Source organism: Urocitellus parryii, chromosome 4 (assembly GCF_045843805.1).
Source record: "Urocitellus parryii isolate mUroPar1 chromosome 4, mUroPar1.hap1, whole genome shotgun sequence".
In the NCBI taxonomy this organism is placed as follows: Eukaryota; Metazoa; Chordata; class Mammalia; order Rodentia; family Sciuridae; genus Urocitellus; species Urocitellus parryii.
In genome coordinates, this window is record NC_135534.1 from 117003161 (window position 1) to 117027860 (window position 24700).

A 24700-nucleotide genomic window follows, 5' to 3' on the forward strand; every position below is an offset into this window, starting at 1 on the left:
AGGTGAGGCATATGTTATAAATGACCAGTTCCTTAAGTACTTGGGACATTTTAAAATACCATTCTGAGTTCCACTTAGAGCTGAAAGTGGCTGAGGACTGCAATAACCAGGAATAAATAAATTGAAATCCAGACTAACCTCTTCTGAAGCTGGTAGTGCCCAACCCTGCACACTGCCAACTTTCTACCTGCTGTTTCTCCTGCCAGAGATCAACATACTTTTTCTTAAAGGGTTATAAAAGTATATCACTTCAGGATTGAGGGCCACACAGTCTCTATGATATCTACTCGATTCTGCCTGCTAACTTGAAAGCAGCCATAGATACTACATAAACAAATGGGTGTGGGCTATGTTCCAATAAAACTTTATTTACAAAAACTGGTGGTTGGGCCCAAGAGCCTGGGGTTTGTGACTCCAACTCTAGAACAAAACAGAATGCACAATCTCTGAAATGCAACAAAGTTGGTGCTGCAAAGTCTCTGTCACTGTACTCTGCCCACTGGGCAGACGAAGGTATGGACCACAATCAAGACCCCAACAAAGAGGTGATGCCAGAACAATCCCATTTTGGGGAATCCACACTACCTAACTTCTATGTGTTTTTTTTTATCTCATAGACTCTCAACTACAATGTAGTTATCAAATCAGCCACCAACTGGCTAGGATTCTCATTCTGGTCAAAAAAACAAGTGGTCATTTTAGAGGGGAGCTAAAGCCCACATTTCTATTTGATGAAGAGTGCAATAGGCTCTTTAAAAAAATAAGTTACACAAAATTTTCAGAACACAAAACTCATATCTAGACCACAAGTCACAAAGAAAACCAGAAACTAAAAAATACAACCCTTAGAACAAGGCTTACACACTGCCTGCCCACTCTAAATAGTAAGCCTTCCCTGGGCGTCCTACTCTCAGGAGAGAACTTTGGCTTGAATGATGGAATCATGACCTTCCACGACTGTTGACAGAATCTTCTCCTAGATTGGTAGAGAGCAGACTCAGGAACCTGGAGTAAAACATTCTTAGGGCTCCAGTATGGTGTATGGCAGCAGAATCAAGGCCGTTTCTATCCTCCCCACTAGCCTGCCTTTAACAGACAAGCTTGGAGGAATAACGAAACCTCCGTGCTCCCTTTCTTTGAGCCAAGGCAGACCAGGAGTGATCTTTTATGGAAGCCACCTCTGTCACAATCACTGCTGTTCAGGTGCCTGTTTAGGAGATGGAGCTGTGGTCACAACAACAGTGGAGACTGCTTTGGAGGAACCAGAAGCTGTACCCTGCTGGAGGTGAGATGCGGGAACAGTCTGGATGCGCACCTGTTTGCAAAGAGAAGGTCTGGTCAGTGGACTACAAGTAGGTGCATCAGTTAAGAACAGTAACGGAAACAGAAAAGTCTGATGTGGCCAAGAGTCTGCCTTGGACCTTACCTGTGTGGCCTGACCTTGCTGCTGAAGTTGCTGCAACTGTTGGGCAGTGAGGAAACTAACAGGCTTATTGCCAGCAATGAGCTTAGTACCTGCTGGCATGGTGGTGAGGATGATATTTCGGCCCAAGCCACTCAGGCTGTGGAGGGAAAGCAGAAGTAAGGTATAACTATATCATGGGATATTGTCTCTGCCCTGGATTTAGGTTGTGCACTGAAGGAAAACAGGCAGGTCTGGTGTTCAGTCAAAACTCCAGCATTCCAGATTCACATGGACACAAGCTGCTAAGACCCCACCCTTCTTCCAGCTTCTATGCTTCCCATGGCAGAAAAGGGTGAGCACAGAAGGCCCTAGCACTCTGGATAAAATGGTCCTAGACTCTATATCTATTACCCTAACCAGAAGACACAGCCCAGAAGGGTGTGTGCTCCTGGCAAAAACACCTCCTGAGCCAGATGTGGTGTTGTGCACCACAGTGCCAGCTATTCGGGAGGCTGAGACAGGAGGACCACTGGAATCCAGACGTTCAGAGTCAGCCTGGGCAACATAGCAAAACCTCAACTCTTAAAACAAGAAAACGAGCTGGGCATGGTGGCACACGCCTGTAATCCCAACAGCTTGGGAGGGTAAGGCAGAACTGCAGGTTCAATGCCAGACTCAGCAACTTAGTGATGCTGTAAGCAACCTAGTGAGATGCTACCTCAAAATAAAAAGGGCTGGGGATGCGGCTCAGTGGTAAAATGCCCCTGGGTTCAATCCCTGGTTCCCAGAAAAAAAGAAAAAGAAAATGAAGCCCTGCCTCAAATAGCCATGTCACATAAGCTGGTTTGATAGTGGTAGACTTGATTTCATCCTGCCCTTTATCTTGATTAAGTCAGGGCCACAGGAAGTCATCATCCTCCGAACTGTCCTAAGTTCAGAGCTCAAACGTCAAAGGCAGGTGCCTCACACTCCTCTTCTATCACTTGATGCATTAGGTTTTTTTTTTTAAATTACTCCTCACCCCATCCTGCAATCTATGTTTGAAAACAGTACAGATTTTTGTCCATTTTAATTAGAGTACCTAAAACAGTACTACATGTTCAATAAATATTGTTGATGAACATGGCAATTATTGATGAGCATTGGTGTGGGGGACACAGAAATACCAGCTGCCATCCCATTCTGTGACAAGGACTGACATTATATTCCATCCCCACCTCCACCCCTGAGGATGCTCCTTCACTACAAACAGACTCACTTGGCTCCCAGGTTGCCTTTGATGATAGGGGCTGTGACCACACTCTTGCCCTTCATTGGCTGGCTAATCACAGACAGTGGAACTGTGATCCGTGTAGGTAGCTTCCCCTGCAGAGAAAAAGAAATTGGCTTTTGAGGAATAGAAGAAAGGAAGACCACCAAGCATCATTACAGGGAAAAAGAAGTGAGGAGCACTTTCAGTCCCTATTTTTTACCACAGTCCAAATATTCTGAGGTCAGGGCCCAAGCAACCCTACATAAAAGGGTTCACACTGGTAGTAAGGTGTCACCTGGCCTATTATCATCTTACAATCTTCTTTCATGGGTATAAAACCTGTACCTGAACTACATAGTAAAGTGTGTGTTCATTCACTACAGTCCTAGGTTTTGAGCCCCTAGGAGGAGAGGCTTAAGCATCTCAGTATCCCCCAACATATGGTACAGTGCTGGGGACCTAGAACTATGAGGTGGAACACACATGAGGAAGGAGCGAGAAGCCCAAGAGTTAACAGAGAAAGGACACAGCTACCCCCTCACTGGAATGCAGGCTCACTGAGGGGGAACAAACAGCCAGGCATGCAGGATAAAGAACAAGTCACATTCTCCAAGTGCTTTCTGTTTTTCCAAGATAAGAGAGGTCAGTTAGGGGATACCAATAATAAACTCAACCAAGTGAAAAGTCCACTAAACTTACCAGCTAAGTCCCAAGAAGAACCTAGATGAAAAAAAGGGTAAAGGCCAATATATTAAGGGTTCTGGGAGGGATTAATGGTCACCGGTTCCCAAAGTGCCTGGTTTCTAATGCATGTTTAATAATACAATTTGTTTTGGGCAGTGCTGGGGATGGAACCCAAGGCCTCATGCACATTCCACTGAGCTATACTCCCCAGCCCAGTAATACAATTTCTATGTAGTAAAATCTTAGGTAAATTAAATCTAATTTTTAAAAAAAAAATCAAGAGGGGTGGTTGTGTCAGGAGTGGTGGTACACACCTGTAATCCCAGCAACTCCAGAGACTGAGGCAGGAAGATACCAGGTTTAAGGCCAGCCTGGGCAACTTAGCAATTTATTTCAAAATAAAACACAAAAAGGACCAGGGATGTAGTTCAGTGGTAGAACAATGCCCTGGGTTCAATCTCCAGAACCACCACCACCAAAAAAAAAAGAGGGGACAGTTGATAAGAAGCTAAGCAAAGACATAGATGGGCATGCATATAATTCTAACTATTTCGGTAGCTAAGGCTGGATAAGCCAGTTATATTTACCTAGACTGAATGTCTGAGTGACACAGGGAGATGCCACTGGGTAGGACCTTTTGGTGTCAGGAGGAAGATTCAAGAGGGCAGAGGTAGATTGGGTAAACACGGTTTCCTCACTTCCTTAACTTTACCCTTTGTGATTTGGAAACATATAATTATTTTCCCTTAACCACATTACGTAAGTTTTTTTTTTTTTTGGTGTTGTTGCTTAAGAACATGTATATCCGTCTTCCTTCATCACCCTGGCTTTTATCCCAAATTATTAAACTTTTTCTATGTAGCTTGCTTAGAAAAATAAAAACATGTTTTATATCCTCCATACACTAGAATGGTGTTCCTTACTCCAAGATCAAAGAAAACACACATCTAGAAACACGTTGAGGTTGATATAGGGAGTTAGTTCATAATAAACAAATCATTTCAAGTTGGTGAGAAAGGGATAAACTAGTTGATGATTTGGGGATAACTTGAAAATATGAAATGAGATCCCTACTTCATGATACAGAATTATGTTTTAAATGGACAATCACTTATACTTTTTTAAACTCATAATTTTGTAAAAATAAAATTCTTAGTTATCTTTATAATCCTGGAGAAAGGTAGGCATAGGCACAAAACCTAGAATACGTAAAGTGTTAATAAGATTTAATCAATAATATTGTAAATACCTATAAAGTGAGAGGTACCAAATGTAAGGATGAAAGATGACAGACTGAAATATATTCTATACACATAAAAAGGGCCACCTCGAACAATATAAAAAAAGTCAAATACCTCCCTTCCCTCAAAAACAAGCAAAAATTTCTTTTCCACTAAAGAGCACATGCCAATCTCTATACAATGTATGCTCAACCTCACTCATGATCAGGGAAACAAAACTGAAAAGGAACGCCCTTTCCACTAGTAAGACAGGAACATAAAGTTAAACAGCCTTCTAACTTGAACCAGCCAGCTCTGGTTAGGGTTGGAGACTTGCTGATGAGAACGATTGTGTGGCCTTTCTGACAGCACAAGTAGAGTATCAAAGCCTCCAATTGTGCCTCACTGTGCCTCCTCCTCACAATCTCCACCCTAAATACAAACAACCCAGAAATACATACATATTCAAACACACACACCACAACATTCACAGTGGTACTGGGAAAGTGGAAACTGTATTCTTTTTTTTGGTACTGGGGATTGCATCCAGGGGCACTCAACCACTGAGCCACATCCCCAGTCCCTTTTTATATTTTACTTAGAGAAAGGGTCTCACTGAGTTGCTAAACACCCCACTAAGTTGGTGAGACTGACTGAACTCGTGATCCTCTTGCCTCAGGCTCCTGAGCCACTGGGATTACAGGTGTGTGCCACATCCTCTGGCTTGGATATATATTAACACAATCCCTTTTATGAATCGCTACATCATCAGAAAGGATGTAGCCAGTATCTCTCTCTCTGGTGTAGAATCTCTAAGACTTCTTTAAAAAAAAAAAAAAGAGAGAGTAAGGGCTCTTGTAGATTTTTTTTTCCTTAAATTATGTGTATATATATATGAAAATGCACAGGAAAAGGACTCATAGGATAAATGCTGTGTTACTAATAATAATTAGCAGTTATAAACGAAGAACTGGTAGAGGGATGAAAGAAATTTTACATTTTACTCTATACTGTTAGCACCATTCTTACAATTTTGTGTAAGAACGTATGCATGAACTATACCATTATAAAATGTGGTTCATAAAAATACATAAATCCATTTGGATCAAAGAAAAGAATACAGACAGGACTTCTAATTTCCACACCTACAAAGACATTTCTTTGGTCCTAGCGAGTCTCCTGAGGGATGGGGAGCTAACAACCTTAAGAGACTTCCTGAAGAGAGGGATACTCTTTACCACTGACATTACTCACAGCCTGGGACGTGGACACAACCGTGGTGCTGACGGGGACCTGCCGCACAGTGGGGGCTCCTGTCCCGATGCTGATAGGTGTGTTTGCAGCCCCAGAAGCTACAGCCACAGTCTTGGACACAGCAGCATTCATACTGGGCAAGGATACTGCTGAAGAATGGACAGTTCCAGACCCACTGGCCACTGAGGCCCCTTGCTTGGCATGGGCTGCAACAGTGATGGTCTGGCCTGCTTTGGGAGGCATTACTCCCAGGCCCTGCACGATGCGAATTGTGGCAGCTGGCTTCGCTTCTGAAGAGGCCACTGTATTTTTTCCCTTCTGATCTGCCACACTCACACCAAGGGCTGGCATCAAGCGAAAAGCTGAACTGGAGGGCTCTGCTGGCTTGAGGTCGGGAGTCACTTTGACCACAGTGGTGCCTGCTGGAGCAGATGAAGGAGCATTGGCTGAACTGGCCTTGGCAGGGCTATCAGTTGCATGGACTGGATTGGAAGTGACATGTAAGGTGGCAGAGATGCCTTTGCCTGCAGTACCACCTCCTGTCCCGAAGAGGTCCTGAGTCAATTTTACTGTGGTAACTTGGGACTTAGCCAACGTGGCCATCATGTCCGGTGTGATTCGAAGAACCGTCTGGCCCTTGGCATCTGTGGTGATGGAAGAGGGCGGCAGTCGCAGTACATCCTTACCCTGAATTCGGAAGTTTGTGGCTGTGAGTGGGATGCTGTTGCCTGTCTGGGGCTTCACACCAAGCTGCCCAGTGATGGCCACCTGTATGGGGGAGACACAGCATTAATGAAGGGGTTCATGATGCTGACTGATCACACAATAAAATTAAGCAAACCTCTATTTCATGTATGTTTCATATATCTTTACCTTTTTATTTTGAAAATAATAAACAGGCACAAAAGTAGAGAAGACCACAGCATACACCCTTCTCCCACCTTCATAAGTAATCACTTTGTATCCTTTCCCACCTTGGGGAGAGAAGGGTAGAAGAGAGGAACTGTAATTTTTTGGGGGGAGTAGACATTGGGGTTTAAACCCAGGGCCTTATCACTAAGCCACACTTACATCCTCAGCCCCTAGGAACTGGAACATTTTAAAGTCTATCCAAGATTGATCATTTTACTAATCAAGACTTATCTACAGGGCGGGGGTTGTGGTTCAGTGGTACAGTGCTTGCCTGGCATGTGTGAGGCACTGGGTTCAATTCTCAGCATCACATATAAATAAATAAACTAAATAACAGTTCATCAAAGACTTATCTATACAGAAGTTCAATAGATTAGACCAAGAGGAATGAAGGGAAGGAAGGGAGAATAGGGAAGACAGTGGAATGAATCTGACATAATTTCCTGTGTACATGTATGTGTGTGTATGTGTGTGTGTGTGTGTGTGTGTGTGTGTATATACACCACAGTGAATCTCAATATTGTGTATATCCACAAGACTGGGATCCTAATTAGAGTAAGATATATTCCATGTTTGTATAAATATATCAAAATAGATTCTATTGTCATATATAACTAAAAAGAACAATAAAAAATTTTAAAAAGACTTATCTATATATCCCTAACCTAGGAAAGGACTTTAAAAAAATTTTTTTTTAAAAATCACAATGCTATCATTACTATTCAACATAATTACATCTGTATATAACAGTATTTCCCCATCAGTCTCAAGTATATTTTATTCTATTTATGGTTGGATCACCTTTATTATGAGAGTAGTAGTGTGCTGAGGTATCTGGCTCTAGAGCCAGACTCCGTGGGTTCATATCAACTCAAAAAGAAAGTCAAATGCTCCATGAGAACCTTCCTCTCTATGGCCCCTCTACTGGACCACTGCCACACAGACATGCCATGACACTGGACATCCTAAATACAAACAACCCTGGCTCTGCTCCATACTGCCCTCCTTGCTTCACTCAATTCCCCTTCACATTCCACTCCAGCCCAGTTCTCAGAAAAGCAAAATTCCTCTAAAAATTACTTATACTCACTAACTCTGCTTCATCATCTTACACTCTTTTGAAGCCATTCCCAAAAAGCCCCTGGAACTCGTCACATTTATTCAACTATATACAATGAGTCTCTTCTTACACTCTTCACCACACCCAATATAAGCACTGCTTTCTCCTGCATGAGCACATTTTTGTATCTGCCTTGCAGTCCCTACACCTCAGTTTTCTTGCATCTTGGAAAACGAGACCACTATCTAGTCACTGCAACCAAAGCCCATGGGGGCCATTTTCAACTCCCTTTTCTTAAGCCACCATGCTTTAGCCATATGTTCATGCTTGCTCACTTGTAAACCAGTTACAATGGCTTTCCTGCTGTTTCTCAAATGTATTCACTTTCCATGCCTAAGTCTGGAATGCTTTATCTCCTAGTCATCATCGTAACCATAGCACACCAACTTCATTTGTCTCCCTCAAATTTCATCTCCTCATAGAGGCCAACTCCCATCATCGTGGATGAAATTAGCACACTACCATTCTCCAACACTGCCCTGTCTACTGAGCCTCACAGCATCTCTCTTTTGTGTGTGTGTGTGTGTGTGTGTGTGTGTGTATGATGCTGGGGATTGAACCCATGGCCTTGTGCTACCAACTGAGCTTTATCCCAAGCCCCTCACAGCATCTCTTATTCTCTGACACTGATGTACTTATCTGTCTCCTTGCCCTCCGAGAACACAAATTCCACAAAGGCAGGGCTCAGTCTACTTAACAGACTACTAAATCCCCAATCCTTCACATAGTGCCTGCCACAAGAGACAGTGAACAACTGCTGAATGAAAAGGCTACTTCATTGTTATATAACTCCACTTCATTTATAAAATGAGAATAACAGAAGTATCTATCACCCTCCAGTGCTTGAGAAACAGACCACTAACATCTATAAAATGGCAAGGCATGGTACAGATACATAGGAAGCACTCCTGTCAATATTTCTACTAGTCTGCAAATACAAATGTATTCTACCATTACTGGTGTAAACTGAAAAGCCAATTAGAATATGGCCATGGGAATTTAAATAAGTCCTTGGAGAGTCTCACTAAATCCATAAACTACTACCAAATGCTAAATTATATGGAAAGAAATGGAAGACATCCCTTGAGCATCCACAGAAATTGCAACTGTCTTGAACGGAAACATAGCTGAAGAACCTATAAACAAAGAGCCCAAGATGACAAATCTTTTTTCCACAGACATCTGTCTGTTCAGGACCTCCAGCCTGAGGTTTCTGTTTTGGGACAAAAAAAAAAAAAAAAAAGAGAACCACCTGGAGAATTCCACGTACCTGCTTGATGATGTTCTGTCCTGTAACATTTTGAATGACTGCAGTTGTAGAGGCACTTGGAGCCGAGCTCCCAGGGGAACTTGTGGCTGGCTTGCTCACAGGGCTGGCTGCAGCAGGGAGACTTGTCACCGTAAGCCCTGTCTGCATGGGTCCAGGCCGCTGTACACTGGGTGCCCCAGTTTGCGCTTTGATTGGAACAGTGGCCATGACTGCCTGTTCAAGGTGTGAGGCAGAGAGGTCAATTAGACCCTGAAATGGAAATCAGCACTCCAAGGCAGGATCTCCCCATGTGTCACCACCCAAGAATGTTCTTCTAAAAGTCCTACTACTCTCTCAGTGTTCAAGGCTCAACACTCTCTGAAACAGACACTGCAAATTTCCTGTATTTGTATAAAACACTTTAATTTTCAGAACATCTTTACATTTAGCATCTGGTTATTCCTACATATTCAGGGCATATATTCTCCTTTTATATACAATAAGAGAAAAATGAAGTAAAGAGGATAAAAATCTTCTGTAAAATCATACAGACAGTCATTGGAATACCCAAGACACATGGCTAAGGCACAATGGAAGGAGCCTGAGATTTAAACTAAAAGGTTTATCAGATTTATATCCCACCTCTACAACGGTACTATTGTTTGAACAATGGGAAAATTACTGAAGTTCTCCTGAAGGTCTGATTTCCAACATGTAAAACAGAGTATCTAAAAATGCTTACATGGTTTTAAATATAAAATGAGTTATCTTAGTGAACTTTATCCTCAGGAACAACAATCTATGATCCCCTGGTCCTTCTCCAGACTTTGACCATTTGACTCATCAGCCTACCTCAGTCAGTCCACAGTCCTGTTTCCCAGTGACCTACAGTTTCCATTTACCTGGGGTACTACTTTGGTCTGTGTGGCAGTGGCTGGCACCCGGATCTGTGGTCCTGGTGGCATCTGTGGCAGTGTCTGTGTTGGTCCTGCTGACTGCTGTGGGACAGCAGGAAGGCTAGGTTGAGCCACCACCCGCACCTGGGGCAGTCCAGCTGAGCCAGAGTGGCTTACAACTCGGGCAGCAGCCTGTGAACTGGGTGGAGTCTGGCTGGAAGCTGGGGATAGCATTGTTCCTAGCTGTGGCATTGTTGGTGAGGACACCAGAAGAACCCTATGAGGAACATCAAGGAAACAAAAATAAGAATTTAAGTGGTGGCACACACTTGTAATTCCAGCTACTCAGGAAGCTGAGACAGGAGGATAAAAAGTTTGAGTCTAGCATGGGCAACTCAGCAATACCCTACCTCAAAAACAAAAGTTTTCAAAAAGGTGTGGGTATATAGCTCATATAATGCTCCTGAATTCCATCATAGCCCCAAACACACACACACACAAAGAAAACAACCTTAGAACATGCATACAAGAGGATTTTGGAGGGGAAAATATAGAAACAAAACAGAGGCACTTACCCTGAACTAGACTTAGCTGGTTCTGAGACAGAAGTAGAGCCACTTTTGTTCACTGATGACACAGGCGGAGGGGAAATTGGGGTGGTAGGCAATGCTGGTGTGGTGGGGGTTACAGGAGTTACTGGGGTGGGTGGCATACTAGAGTCACTGAGGCTCATCTGGCTTTGCTCAGAAGGTCCACTGCTGAGGACTTTTAATGAAGTCTCCTTGCTATTGGACTTCTAGAAAAGATGAGAAAGGGAAATTTACCACAGGTGTCATAAAGGCTCCAGAAAGGAAGGCGTGGGTGGACTCTTCGGCTCCTGATGCACAGTGTTAAGTACCTAGACCTAGTCCCAGGATTCTCAAGAGGGTTCTTCATGAGATCACTTACCACCTTGGATGGGGGCTTGGGTTTTTGCTGAAGGGCTTTTCTGGCTTTAGCCGCAGCTGCTTGTGCTTGGTGAATCCGCTCTATAAACAAAAGTGAGAAGCTTCAGCAAGATTTGGATCTTAGTATATTAAGGGGGTGGGAGTGGGGGGGGGCACTTTGCTAAAACCCAAGGCCTTGCTGGTGGTAAGACCCTGCCTCCATAATCCTATTCTACCTGAATGCCAATGGAAAGAATGATGGAACTGGGACAGAAAGTCAGAATCATCACTGGTCTACTTGGACACACTCCCCAGAAGCCTCACACACCAAACTCTTCTTCGCTCCGGTCCCGATGCAGGTAGATCCACAGCTTCCGTCCAATGTCATATTTCACACAAGGATCTTTTTCATAATGTAGTCGATCCAGGGCACCACTCACTACTGTGTTGACCTGAGAACAGAGAAAAGGGAAGTAAGGGTCAGGCCAGAGCCAGATAACAGAAGCTGTTTGGAATCCAGAGAAAAATCCCTAGATGATTCATAGCTGACGATATAACAGACTATATCTCAGTCTAGCTATGTCTTCTTAGTGGCTCACCAAATCACCTGGCAAAACAAAAAATGCTATAAATTCCTGAGACAAAAAAAAAAAAAAAAAAATTCCTGAGACAGTGATGTTTTCACTGTAAGAATATTTTGAATTCTAACTATAGCAACTTTTCTTTTACTATAAGCTAAAGGAAAACCTAGAGCTGCTTCTGTGTTTCACTGACAGGGGTTTTGGTCACCACTGTGTGCATTTTTCAAGTTCTTTTTTTTTTTTCCTTTCTTCATTTAGTTGTGTTTTTGCTTTTGAGACAGGTTCTCACTGTGTTGTCCAGGCTGGCCTCAAACTCACAATCCTCCTGCCTCAGCCTCATGATTAGTTGGGATTATAGGTACACCACTGCACCGGTTTTTCTTCATTTTCCGGGGGGGGGGGGGGAGGTAATAATCAGGGATTGAACCCAGAGGTGCTTAACCACTGAACCACATCCCCAGCCCATTTTTATTTTTTACTTTGAGATAGGGTCTCACTAAGTTGCTTAGGGCCTCTCTGAGTTGCTGAGGCTGGCTCTGAACTTAGTGATCCTCCTATGTTTCCTAATAAGTTTTCCTTCTTTTTTTAAAATATTTTTTAGTTATAGATGGACACAATAGCTTTGTTTATTAATTTATTTTCATGTGGTGCTAAGGATAGAACCCAGTGCCTCACACGTGCTGAGGCAAATGATCTACCACTGAGTCACAACCCCAGCCCTCTAAAAAGTTTTCTGAAATACATTCTGAAAGAAAGCAAAGCAAAGTTGTTTCTCCAATTTACCTGAGTGCTGGTAACATCTGGTGCAAGAAACTGGGAGTCCTTGAGCAGTTCGCAGATCTCTGCCCGTGTGCCTTCTCCATTAGGCAGCCGAGCTGCTGCATCCCGAACTGATAACATTAGGAAATGCAAAGCCCAAGAGTCAAGCAATATCCCCCTACTTGCTCTAGTGGGGTGATGCTCCCTGCAGTTAGTGCTCTTCAGCCTCCCAACTCAGCATCGGGCACACTGACCCCTAGTGGCTGAAAGCTCTGCCACTGGTGTTTCCTACACACTTTCACAGAGGCAAGAATAAAGTCCACAGATATCTTAGAATTCAGTGGGTCCATCAATTCAGGTAAGAAAAATTTATCTTTCACTGAAATTTAGAATCTCCTTTGATTATAAACACAAGGTAATAAACCATGTATTGGCAGTGCTGCGATGTTGTAAGAGAAATTAAATATTTTCATATTATAAATGTCAAACACATCTCCATATCTGGAAGTTACAGATATATTTATAAGACCTGTTGCTAGATCCTGTCAATTAAAACAAAAACTCATATTTCTACACATTGTTTTAATTGTTTTGATAACTATTTCAATATGATTGGCTTCTTTATAACTCTAAGAATTTAATGTATATTTAGAATTAGTATAACTATGGGAAGGGATCCATGAGTTTCACCAGACTGCCAAAGGGATTCATGGCACAACAAAATCTTTAAGGAAGCAAAGTGATATAGTTAAACCTATTCAGCTGGCCTCTGAGCACTTCCTAAATGAACATAAATAATAGCACACCTTCAGAAAAGAACAGTGATTCTTGCCACCAATCTCTAAGAGCAGAATCCCCCCTTCATTTCCCAATTCAAAGCTTCCAAATGCTACGCCTGACTCACCCCAGGGTGGAGGAGGCGGGTGGGGGGTATGCAGGGAGGACAGAGATGACTTGAGGAAAGATTCAGAATGAAAAAATAAATCACCACATACCAAGAGACAGGATGGTGACATAGGCAGGCCGGTCAGAGCGCAGAAGGGAATGTTCCCGAGCTTTGTTGAGGGAAGTCTCCTTGTCAAACACACCCTTCACTGGCCCCACCACAGACTCAAAGCCATGCATGCGAAAGGTGAATGCCTTATGGGGTTGGCTGTATCTGTAACGCTCCTACACAGAGAAAAGGGAGAAGGCTTCTGAGTCAGAATCAGTGGAGTTCACTCTAGATCCACATGGGGAGATTAAAATGGGAATGGAATGAAAAATTCCCCCAAGGATGACGAGCCAACTACAGTGAGAAAAGGATGGTCCTCAGAACTGGTTATTGAGCAAAGGATGAAGAAATAAAATGCATTTTGCTAAAGAAATCATCAAAGTAGTTTGTTTCTCTCTCTCTCTATATATATATATACATTATATATATATACTGTGTATATATATATATATATACACACATATATATATACATATACATATATATATATATACATTTTTTTTTTGCCCTCCTTAGGTATATTAGGCAGGTGAGAATCAGCAAATTCTTACGATCTCTCAGGCCCATTACAGCTCTAACAGACTAAAACTTTCCCCACATCACTTCTGCAACCCCCACGCCCCCGCCACAATCAATCCCAACCAACAGAATATCCACGGTGAAGGTATGAATTTCCTCCATGAAGGTAGACTCAAGAGTCAGGCTCAGCACTTCAATCTACAGGGCCTCACAGAAACAGACCTACTCTATCTTCTCCATATTTCTTACCTGCTCCTGAAAAACCCGTTTCTCCTCCCCAGTGCTGGGCCGCACCACATAGTCAGTTCTTCTGAAACATAAAGAATTTTGTCTTAACTCTGACTTACTAGCAGATAGGTCACAGATCCATCTCCTTTCTTTAACACCAGAACCATTCTCTTTGAAACACACAAAAAAAATGTCCCTTCAGAAATGTCCCTTTAGATGTACTCAACTCTTACAAACTCCACTTTCCAGCTCCTACCAAGTAACTCTTGATGGTATTTCCAAAAATTACTTGATACTTAGAAATCCAGAAAAGTATTGGGCAGGTGGAAATTAAGCTGATATCTTGCTGCTAAATCCAATTTAATGGCAACGAAAAATTAGATAGCAAGGGTATATTTCCTGGCTCACAGGAAACTTACAAATGCTTGTACTACCCCCACTTCTACTAAATGCACAGGCTTAGGGTGCAGCTCATGGGTAGAGTACTGGCCTAAGATGCATGAGGCCCTAGGTTTAATCCTCCATGCTGAAAAAAAAAAAAAAAAAATCTAACTGCAAAACCACACCAGACAGGAAAGAGCAATATGAGAGGAGTCACTCACGGGATGTAAATTCTAGTGAATTCCTGTCACTAACCCTCAACAAATAATGTAACCTCATAACCCAACTTCTTTACAGAAATGAGGAGGTTGGGGGGCTGAGGTTGTGGCTCAATGGTAGAATGCTCGCCTAGCATGCTTGCGGCACTGGGTTTGATTCTTAGCACCACATAAATGTAAAATAAAAGATATTGTGTCCACCTAAAACTAAAAACTAAATATTAAAAAAAATTAAAAAAAAAGAAAAGAAAGGAGGAGGATGGGTTAGATAACTCATTTTCAAATGGGAAACCCAGGAGGACAACATGTGGAAAATAGTATGTTCACATATAAGGGAGATCAAATCCCCTCAGACTCTACTGCACATCCCCTCCTAGCATCAAGAACTCCTGGGGCTGAGGTTGGGGCTTGGTGATACTTGCCTGGCACATGTGAGGCACTGGGTTCGATCCTCAGCACCACATAAAAATAAATAAATAAAACAAAGGTCTTATATCCATCTACAACTAAAATAAACATTTAAAAAAGAAAGAACTCCTTCCACAGGCAGCCATTCATATCAATGGATATATATTGCCCTCGTTAGGTATATTAGGCAGGTGAGAATCAGCAAATTCTTATGATCTCTCAGGCCCATTACAGCTCTAACAGACTAAGACATGTAAGTACCAGGAATCATAGTTTCATGGGATACCACCCACCATTAGAGTGCTATACTCACACCCGAGGGACAGGTGTTGTAGCATCTGAGCTGTCTTCATTTTCTTGCTGGAGAAAAGGAAAACATTAACAGGTAAATGGACTGGAGAATTTTCACTAATTTGAGAGTTCTAGAAAACAAAAGGGGAAGAGTTGGTATTTTGAAAAATTATACCTTACAAAAGGCCTGGTCTTTGGTCTCTAGCCACAGCTGGAAGAGCGCAGCTAATTCCTTTTCATTATCTTGAGACTGGCCTATAAGAAAGTGGGGGAAAGAAGACAAAATCTAAGGTGTAACTCAGAATCCCCCTTTCTCTTTACCTTCTTAACCTATGACAAAGAGAGAATACATCAGGACTGAAGCCAAGATCCTTAGCACTGCCTTTCCCTTCACAGACTATACCCTCACTGCTATGTATCACCTCCTTAGACAATTCACTCAACAGGTATTTGCTGAGTAACCACTATGTGCCAGGTACTACCTGTGGAGAAGCTGGGGTCATCCAGTGAATTCAGTCTCTGCCCTCAAGAAGTTTATAGTAAAGTGAGAAAAGAGCATATATTAAATAAACCCAATATGGAAAGTGGTAGGCATCACATGTTATGAAAACTTACAACAGGGATTGGCTAGTGAGCCACAAAGGCATTCTAAACACTGGCACAGCAATCAGAAGCCTAAGACAGGGGAAGAAGAAAAAAAAAGGACTCCTCCTGGTCTGCCTAGAAAAGAAAATCACTCTGTCGGTGCCCTTCTCTCATTTGTTCAGAGCCCTCCTGAAGCTCTTGACACATAATGTACCTAAATCTCTTAACCAGGCTAGACTAGAAGTCACCATTAATCAGCATCATCCAGGTCTGCTTGTGAGAGAATGTCCCTGTGCTTCCCAAAAAGGTCACATCCACCAAGATGCTTCTCTTTGATTTCAGTAGTTGGCATACAATACCACCAATACCCATCTCCAGGAACCTTTGTGCTTCCAGAAATGCTACTGCAAAACCAGGTAGTTCTATCGCCCATCTTTTTCTCCTGTTTGGTGGTTCTTATATATTTTAGATATTAGCCCTTTATCACATATATGGTTTTCAGGTATTTTCTGAGAGAAAATTGGTTCTCCCTTGATTCTTAACTATAGGGAGGCTGACTGCTCATTCTCTCATAGCCATGTCCTTCAATGAAGTCAGGAGACAGAGGTGAGATTTTTCAAAGATTTCAGACATTTCTCCTAGTTCTTTTTTTTTAATTTTTTTTTTTTTTAGTTGTAGATGGACACAATATCTTTCATTTTATTTATTTATTTTTATGTGATGCTGAGGATCAAACCCAGGGTTTTGTACATGCTAGGCGAGCAAGCCCTCTCCTAGTTCTTTTTAGAAAAATAAGAACAAAAGCCTGTTCCTAAAACACAGAACCCAGAAATAAACCCACGCATATAGTCAATTCACTTTTGGCCAGGGTGTTAAGAACATTCAATGAGGTAAAGACAGTCTGCAAAAAGCAGTGTTGGGGAAACTGGATATCCACATTTAAAAGAATGAAATTAGATTCTTCCATCATACTATATGCAAAAACCAATGGTTTAATCATTTAAACATGTGGCCTGAAACTATAAAACTCCTATGAGAAAACCACAGAAAGCTCTATGAGATTAGTCTTAACCTTTTTGATATGATACCAAAAGCATAGGCAACAAAAGCAAAAACAAGTAAATGGGATAACAGGAAACTAGAAAGCTTCTGCACAGCATAGAAATAATCAACAGAGAGAAAAGCCAAGCTACAGAATAGAAGGGGAATAACTGCAAACGATATATGTGATAAAGGGCTAAAACATCTAAATTATATAAGGAATATCTACAAATCAATGATAAGAAAATCACCAACATGATTTAAAAAGGAACAAAGAACCTGAATAGACAATTCTTATATTTCTATTCCAAAGAAGAAATATGAATGGCCAACACGTACATGAAAAGGTGCTCAATATCACTAATCATCAAGGAACTTCAAATCAAAAGTACTACTGAGATATCACCTCACACTTATTAGGATGGCTACTGTTAAAAAAGACAAGAAAAGAAAAAGATAAAGTAGAGGGAAGAATATGGAGAAAAGAGAAACCTTATGCACTGTTGGTAGGAATGTAAAATGGTGCAGTAACCATGAAAAATAGTACAGAAGCTCCTCAAAAAAATTAAAAACAGACCTACCATATGGTCAAGCAATCCCATTTCTAATTATAAGGGGGAAAAAAAAAAAAAAACCCTGAAATCAGGATCTCAAACACATATCTGCACTCCAATGTGCCCTGCAGCATCATTCACAATAGCCAAGATATGAAAACAACCCAAATGTCCATCAGTGGATGAATGAATAAATATGCTATAACATAAAATGGAGTATTATTCAGTCTTAGAAAATAGGAAATCCTGCCATTTGCAACAAGGATAAACCTAACGGACACTATGTTAAGTGAAATAAATTAAAGGACAAATTTATTTCACTTAACACTTATACAGGGTGCCTCAAATGCTCAAAGTCACAGAAACAGAGAACAGAATTGATAGTTACCAGGAGCAGGAGTAGTAAAATCAAAGTAGGGGAATAGCTGCTCCAAAGGTATGAAGTTTCCATTATGAAATGTCAAGATGAATAAGTTCTAGAGACCTGCTGTAGGACTTAGTTGTGTACTTAATGAAACTGTACTGTGCCACTTCGAAATTTATTAAGAAGATGGATGTCATGTTAATGTTCTTGCCAGAAAAAGGGGGAAGGGAGATACAGAAGTTTGAAAGGTCTATCTTGACTGTGGGGATGGTTCCCAGGTGTATGCGTGTATGTCCAAACTCATCAAATTACATACATTAAATAAGCAGTTTTTAATGTATCAATTACACATCAATAAAGCTGGGGGGAAGCCTGTTCCCTGAGGCTTTTGCTCTCCACCTGTACACCCCAATCCCCACTCCTGCGGTTTTGCATCTAGTCCTTTCTCCTCACAGGAACTGGCTCACCCTCTCTGACTACTCCACACCCTGCCACTATGAGGAAGACCCACATCCACATGAGCAGTATATCCAATATCCTAACCTCTCAGTTGGTGAAATCTCCTCCTCTACCATAACCTCCTCCCTCCACTCCACTCCACTCCACTCCACTCCACTCCACTCCACTCAATCATTCCCACAAGCACACCAGTTCCTAAAGCTGCTCTATTTTCAAAATGCCTACTTCAGTTTCTCAACTGGGGTTGCATTTTGAAGAATTACCTGGAAACTTTTGAAAATATCAAAGTTCAGACCCCATCCCAACCATTTAATCAGAATCCCTGTGGTAAGGTCCAGGAATAGATATTTTTTTAAAAAAATTCCACTGACCATAGTACACAGCCAGTCAGGATGAAGAACCCACACTCTGCTTTCTAAACATAATGGCCTGGATTTCACCTTGCCCGTTTACTCCCATGAAAGCTTCACTTGGACCCAGCAGGACAGTTCCCAATGACACCTCTACTTCTCAGCTGCCACTGGCCCAGATCTCTCTCTCTTTTCTCTCCATTCAGTGCAGATTCCTGGTCCAGTAATATGCTTCCCAACAGAGTAATACCTTTACCTCTGCCCTCTGATTTTCTGCATCATTTCAATCTAGCAAAATTCAAATTCTGAACTATCCACATTCTCCATGCTTCAAATTAAGCAGCTGAGGACCCCTAGAGGAAAAAGTGCACAAACAGACAGAAGAAGGCCAAAGAAGTGAACAATGAGCAGCCTCCCCTGGCAGCACTCATGACTTCCTAGCTATCCTATGTCATCTATGGTCACACTGCTTCACACAATGACCATCTCCTACTCTCCTCAGACTTCCCTTCTCATCAGCAACAATCTCACCTCTCTCACCTTCTACTTTACACTGAAAATGTCAACAGACCAAACTTCCTACAAAGACCAATCAGCCCACTGCTATATATCCATTATTTCCTTCTTTCCTCCTGCTAGTTAGGAAGAAATGTGCTAGCTCCTGCCATACAGAGCTCACCGTCTTCCCACTTCCCAGGAATATATGTGATGCATTTTCCCTTCTCTCTTTCATGTTCAATCTTCTCCTCAAGGTCCACAGTACCCTTCCCATCAACATTTAAACTTACTCAAGGTTTCTCCCATTTAAAATTCCTCTATTGGCCACAAATCTCCCTTACTATCCTGCCCTTGCCCAGCTAAATCTCTAGAAATTCACTGGCTCTTTAATCAGTGATGTGCTGGTAAATTTTTAACTGGTTATACGAAAGGGGGCCCTGACTGGTCACATTTACAGATTCCCATGGTGTACACCAATACATGGCAAACTAGCCACCTGCTTTTGTAAATATATTTTTGTAGAAAACATCCCCACCTGTTCATTCCCCTACTGTCTGGAAGCTGAGCATTATAATGGCAGAGATAAGGGGTAATAACAGAAAGCATCTATTCCACAAGCTTAAAGTACTTATTATCTGGTCTTATAAGGACAGTTTGCAGAGCCAATGTAAATATTATCACTATGGTTGACTCCAGCCACGACCTGAAGACCATAGGCACAGCAGCACCATGAATCACCTTCAACTCACACTGTCCCCAACCCTCATCCTTCACTAAGGATTCACTATTCACTAAAAATTTTGCAATCTGTTCCATATTTACAATCTCTTATATTTACCCTACTGAATCTTTTAATCACTTGGCTCCCAAGAGTCAACAACCTCAGAATTTTCTTCCTGTCTCTGTAGCCATGTCCTCTCTACATGAGCTGCATTCAGCTGTCTCTACTGTGGAGTTTCTCAAGGCTTAGTCCTCAACCCTCTTTTTTCCTCACTTGACACTTCCTCCCTAGATGACAGCCTCATCTGTGCCCTTCTGATGTAGACAGCAAACCCTCTGGGAATTTCAGTAGAAAACCAATACTGAATTAAATTATTCTCTTATCACCATCACCAGGTAACAGCCAATAGAGTAAGCAGAACTTTATAAATTTAAAATAAAGGACACTGTTCTTTAGAAACTGCTTTACTTGGGGCAGTCCTATATCTCACTGCACATCATCCTTAATAAAAAAGCCCATTTTTAATAAATAAAAATAACTGTAGTACAAATGAATCCCACACCATTGGCATGCTTAATATAAATGCTGATGCTACTATAAAATACAACAGCAGATTTGAATGTCACCATCCACAGGCTATATCATAATAAAAAGACTATTCCATATTACTCAGCAATAAAAGAGAATAAACTCATGGCATTTGCAGGTAAATGGATGGAGTTAGAGAAGATAATGCTAAGTGAAGTTAGCCAATCCCAAAAAACCAAACGCCAAATGTTTTCTTTGATATAAGGAGGCTGATTCATAATGGGATAGGGAGCGGGAGCATGGGAGGAATAGATGAACTCTAGATGGAGCAGACAGGTTGGAGGGGAAGGGAGGGGGCATGGGGTAATTAATAATGGTGGAATGTGATGATCATTATTATCCAAAATACAGGTATGAAGACACGAATTGGTGTGAATATACTATGTATACAACCAGAAATATGAAAAATTATGCTCTATATTTGTAATAAGAATTGTAATGCATTTTGCAGTCATAGATAAATAAAAATAATAATAAAAATTAAAAAAAAATAAAAAGACTATTCCATTTCAGCTTTGGGAGCAAAGTCCAAATGGGGGTGGAGATGAAACCTATACTTTAAGAGTACAGGGGTCTTAAAGAATTCCTTCACAGACAAAAATAAAGTCGAATATCGCCCTTTTGCCAATCTCCTGCACTATATTGACTAGAATACATAAGAAGCTGGAGAGGACAGGAGAAAGGTAGGTAATACAAATTACTTACCAAGCAATTTCCACTGCTGGGTTTTCTCTTTGAATTCAACAAATGGAGAGAAACTGGAAGGAACAGCTGCAAGAAATAAATCACATGAACCAACCACACAGGTGATAGAATGTGTTAAACTCAGGACAAAAGGCTACATACCCCTGAGCTCTGAAAGATTCTGAGAACTTTATGGTGTGGCAAAAGACATGGTATGATGCAAAGGCAAAATAGACCAAACAAGAATTTAGGCAAAAATTTCTCTATGAATTTGTCTAAGAATTTAGACAAAAAAAGAAAAACAGTGACCCTTCAAAAAAATGACCTTACCTCGGCTTTCTCCAGCAAGATACTGAAGGGCAGGCAATACCAACTCAGCCCAGTTAGGGGCTGCAGAGAACCAGCTGTTGAGGGAGCTGGCTGGAGATGACTGCCAATCCAAAACTCTTTCCTCCAGCTGGCGGGGAGAAAAGGAAGACAGAAGCCAGTTAAATTCTCTATATCAGCAATTCAAGACATGCTAGTGCAAGCTGGGTCCGTTTGCTCAAGTTACCCAAGTCCCAGAGCAAGCTGGCTGCAGAGCTTTGGGAGGAATCCCCTCAAGCTAGGGATTCCAATAATTTCAAAACTTTAGTGTACAGGACTGGGGTAATGGCTCAGTGGTAGAGCACCTGCCTAGCACGTGTGAGGCACTGGGTTCAATCCTCAGCACCACATAAAAATAAATGAAATAAAGGTATTTTGTCCATCTACCAAAAATAAAAAAAAAAAAAAAAATCTTTGATGTACATCTGACTTTTCCAAAACTCTTACCATAGGAAGGCTAGCTTGATTCTCCAGAAGCAAGATCTCTAATAGAAGAGAGAAAAAACTGGAAGAAATCTCATTGATTCCAAGGCAAGGCTTGAGGTCTTCCAGGGGCCTAATGAGAGAAGAAAAATATAACAACAACCACAAAGACCAAAAACACATTCTAAATTTGTTCAAGTCCCCCAAACTTCCTAGCAGTTATAAAAGCTCAAGAAAGGGACACACAATACATTTTCCTAACAGGATCCCTGACACTCAGAGCCAACTCACACATGCCTCAAAGGAACAGTTATAGCCTCCAGCTTAATCTCCAAACTTAAACCTTAACACCATGTAATCTATTGCTCACTTACTCTTCCTTGATAGAAGGTATTGCCAGTGGAGATGGGGCCTGTGAGAGAGGTGGGACCCCTTCAGTGTTGCTCAAAGTTTCAGCCAGATCCTCTGCCTCTGATTTAATCAGCTTTATTTTCTTCTTTTTCTTTTCCTCTTTTTCCTTCACCTTTTTTTTAAGGACAGCCAAGTCATATAAGGCTGGGAAGAATAAGGAACATAAGTCACTGAACTGCTTCTTCTATATTAGAAATAAGGGGTCTTTATCTGCGTATTTCCTCAAACCCAACAAAGAAAAGTCTTAGTAATTTACTAAGATATTTAGATGTTTTTAAGACAAAATGGAATGAGTGATTTACAGCTTAATTTTAACACCTAATGATACTTTGTATTAATTTTGAATTCCTAAGGGCAGTAACAAAGTAAAAGGTATCAGCATGAAAGATGTGGATTCATTTATTTTTGCCACATGTAGACAGACTCATACAATTTAACACCAAAGTCAGGTGAAAATCATCCGGAGGAAGAGACCTATAGTCCTTTACCTGCTAGTGAGCCCTTCCTGCCAGCATTTACTCGAGTCATGATGTCACTGAGGGTCAGGTCCCCTGTCAAAAGGTCCGGGTGATCCTAGATGTGATATTCAGAGATTTGGTTATGGCCCAGAAAGGAAGCAAAAACTGATGGTGACTGTGCCAATTTACCTAACAACCAGATGTCCCAGACACCTGAGGAAATCATGTTGAATTAAAACTACACAGAGATAAAAACAATTGCTCTTCATAATAGTACACAGGGGAAACTTTGGTGTTCTGTTGCACGGCATTTACAATTCATACAGCTCTTCTGCATTCCTTATCTCATGTGCTCTTCAAGCAGTCTTCCTAATATTGTTAGTGTTTAAAATGTTTGAAAAAAGCATTCAGAGGAGTTAAGGGATCTGCTCAATGTTCTGACTTCCAATGTAGGACTCTTCTTATCTCACTGCTCTGCCCAGACTACCCTCTTTTCTCCATCGTACTCTCTGGCTTGATTTAGTTGAGTGGAATAACCGAAATAGTAAAAAGTACGGAGAGAAAAGGGTCTGGCTCTCAGCTCTAGCACTTACTGGCTGTTTGACTGAAGACAAACTCCTTAACCTTGCTGAGCGCTGAAGACATGGAGACAATTCATTCACATACCAAACAGTGCCGTGGCAAAGCTTGAAGCTTGCCTTATAAAGCCAAAACACCTGTCATCACCTCTTATCTCTGATGCTAATTAGCCTCTCTAATTGCTCCCATCCTCTAACAATAACAGAGAAGCACAAAAGAGGTGGTGACTACTAGTATCCTCCTCGGGATAACCATGCCAAAGAGAGTCAACTGAAAATCACAACTGGCCACATCCATCCCAATCTTACTGGTTGATGTTTCCGCTTCTCATGGTGCTTCTTTAACATTATCTTCAGGTCACTGTCCCCCAGTTCTATTTTATCTGAGAGAAAATGAACCAAACCACATGGACTAGGTCATTCACTACAACAGTGCTCTAATTTAAATCTTCCTGGTCACTTGTGACATTCAAAAGTAAGATAATCCTCTGAGTTTCCCTTTTGATTCCTGTGTACTACAAGTACCAAAAACCTTTATTCAGTCACCGTCAGCACTTCTCCTTTCCTTTTTTTTTTTTTTTTAAATGATTTTGTTACTTGGCTGGTCTAAAAGCACATTTAAGCTTCATAACATTTTTGATTCCTATTCCAAATTCAAATTCTTCTCCAATTTCAGAGACATTCAAAGGAATTGCTAAAGCTCTGGTTATCTCTTTTGTGCTATGACTGAACTATTATTTCAAAATTCTGCTTTCTATATCTCAAAACACTAGCTGATCAGCTCTGGACAATTGTTTTTTGTTTTTTTGTTTTTTGTTTTTAAATGAAAGAAGGTCTACCTCTAGATATAAAAAAAGCAGAATGGTACAAAAACTTATCCCCATCACCTTCATTTAAGGAGCACTGCTTGTTTTGGGGCAGGCGGGAATCTAGACACTACCTCCCTTTAAGGAGTTCTCACTTCTGCACTGTGATTTCCTAGGATAGCAATGGCATCAGCTCAGTTCTCACCTGTAGTTTTCATATCCGTGGTGGAAAGCGTGGGCACCACCCTCAGGGGCACCGCAGGACTAGGAGAACGCGCTGGAGAGCTCGGAAGCCATGAGCTGAGATCTTCAAAAGAAAATTTTTCTTGTAAATCCAACGTGGCTGTGGACTCCAATAGGGGAGATTGGGTAAGTGGCCATTTGGGTTCAACAGGGCTAAGCCAACAACATGGAGGCCAGGGTTCCACATTCCTTTCTGACCCTTCCCCAGATGAGCTGGAGCACACTTAGGTCATTTAAACGGCTCTTCCAGGAAGAGAGACTTCAACAGAGTGAT

The 24700-nt window shown here is 41.5% G+C and overlaps 1 protein-coding gene across 5 annotated transcripts in view; it reads right to left on the minus strand.

Annotated features, from left to right (window-relative positions):
• Positions 1-348: 348 nt before the first annotated feature.
• The window catches only part of Nfrkb (nuclear factor related to kappaB binding protein), a 33081-nt gene continuing 8729 nt past the window's right edge, over positions 349-24700 (minus strand). The window contains exons 6-26 of one of the 5 annotated variants that reach the window (XM_077796975.1): positions 24389-24490; positions 23687-23760; positions 22830-22914; positions 22305-22485; positions 21955-22063; positions 21472-21598; positions 21163-21228; positions 15473-15552; positions 15320-15366; positions 14021-14078; positions 13254-13428; positions 12283-12389; positions 11247-11370; positions 10941-11020; positions 10568-10788; positions 9999-10269; positions 9118-9330; positions 5816-6583; positions 2664-2770; positions 1427-1562; positions 349-1315 (exon numbers count right to left, since the gene is read on the minus strand). In XM_077796975.1, the coding sequence (XP_077653101.1) occupies positions 1190-1315; positions 1427-1562; positions 2664-2770; positions 5816-6583; positions 9118-9330; positions 9999-10269; positions 10568-10788; positions 10941-11020; positions 11247-11370; positions 12283-12389; positions 13254-13428; positions 14021-14078; positions 15320-15366; positions 15473-15552; positions 21163-21228; positions 21472-21598; positions 21955-22063; positions 22305-22485; positions 22830-22914; positions 23687-23760; positions 24389-24490 (3257 nt within the window). In that variant the 3' untranslated portion in view covers positions 349-1189. Of the gene's footprint in view, positions 1316-1426; positions 1563-2663; positions 2771-5815; positions 6584-9117; positions 9331-9998; positions 10270-10567; positions 10789-10940; positions 11021-11246; positions 11371-12282; positions 12390-13253; positions 13429-14020; positions 14082-15319; positions 15367-15472; positions 15553-21162; positions 21229-21471; positions 21599-21954; positions 22064-22304; positions 22486-22829; positions 22915-23686; positions 23761-24388; positions 24527-24700 lie in introns of those variants that run through there. The other 4 variants (XM_026392444.2, XM_026392442.2, XM_026392441.2 and 1 more) reach the window with 4 other exon arrangements.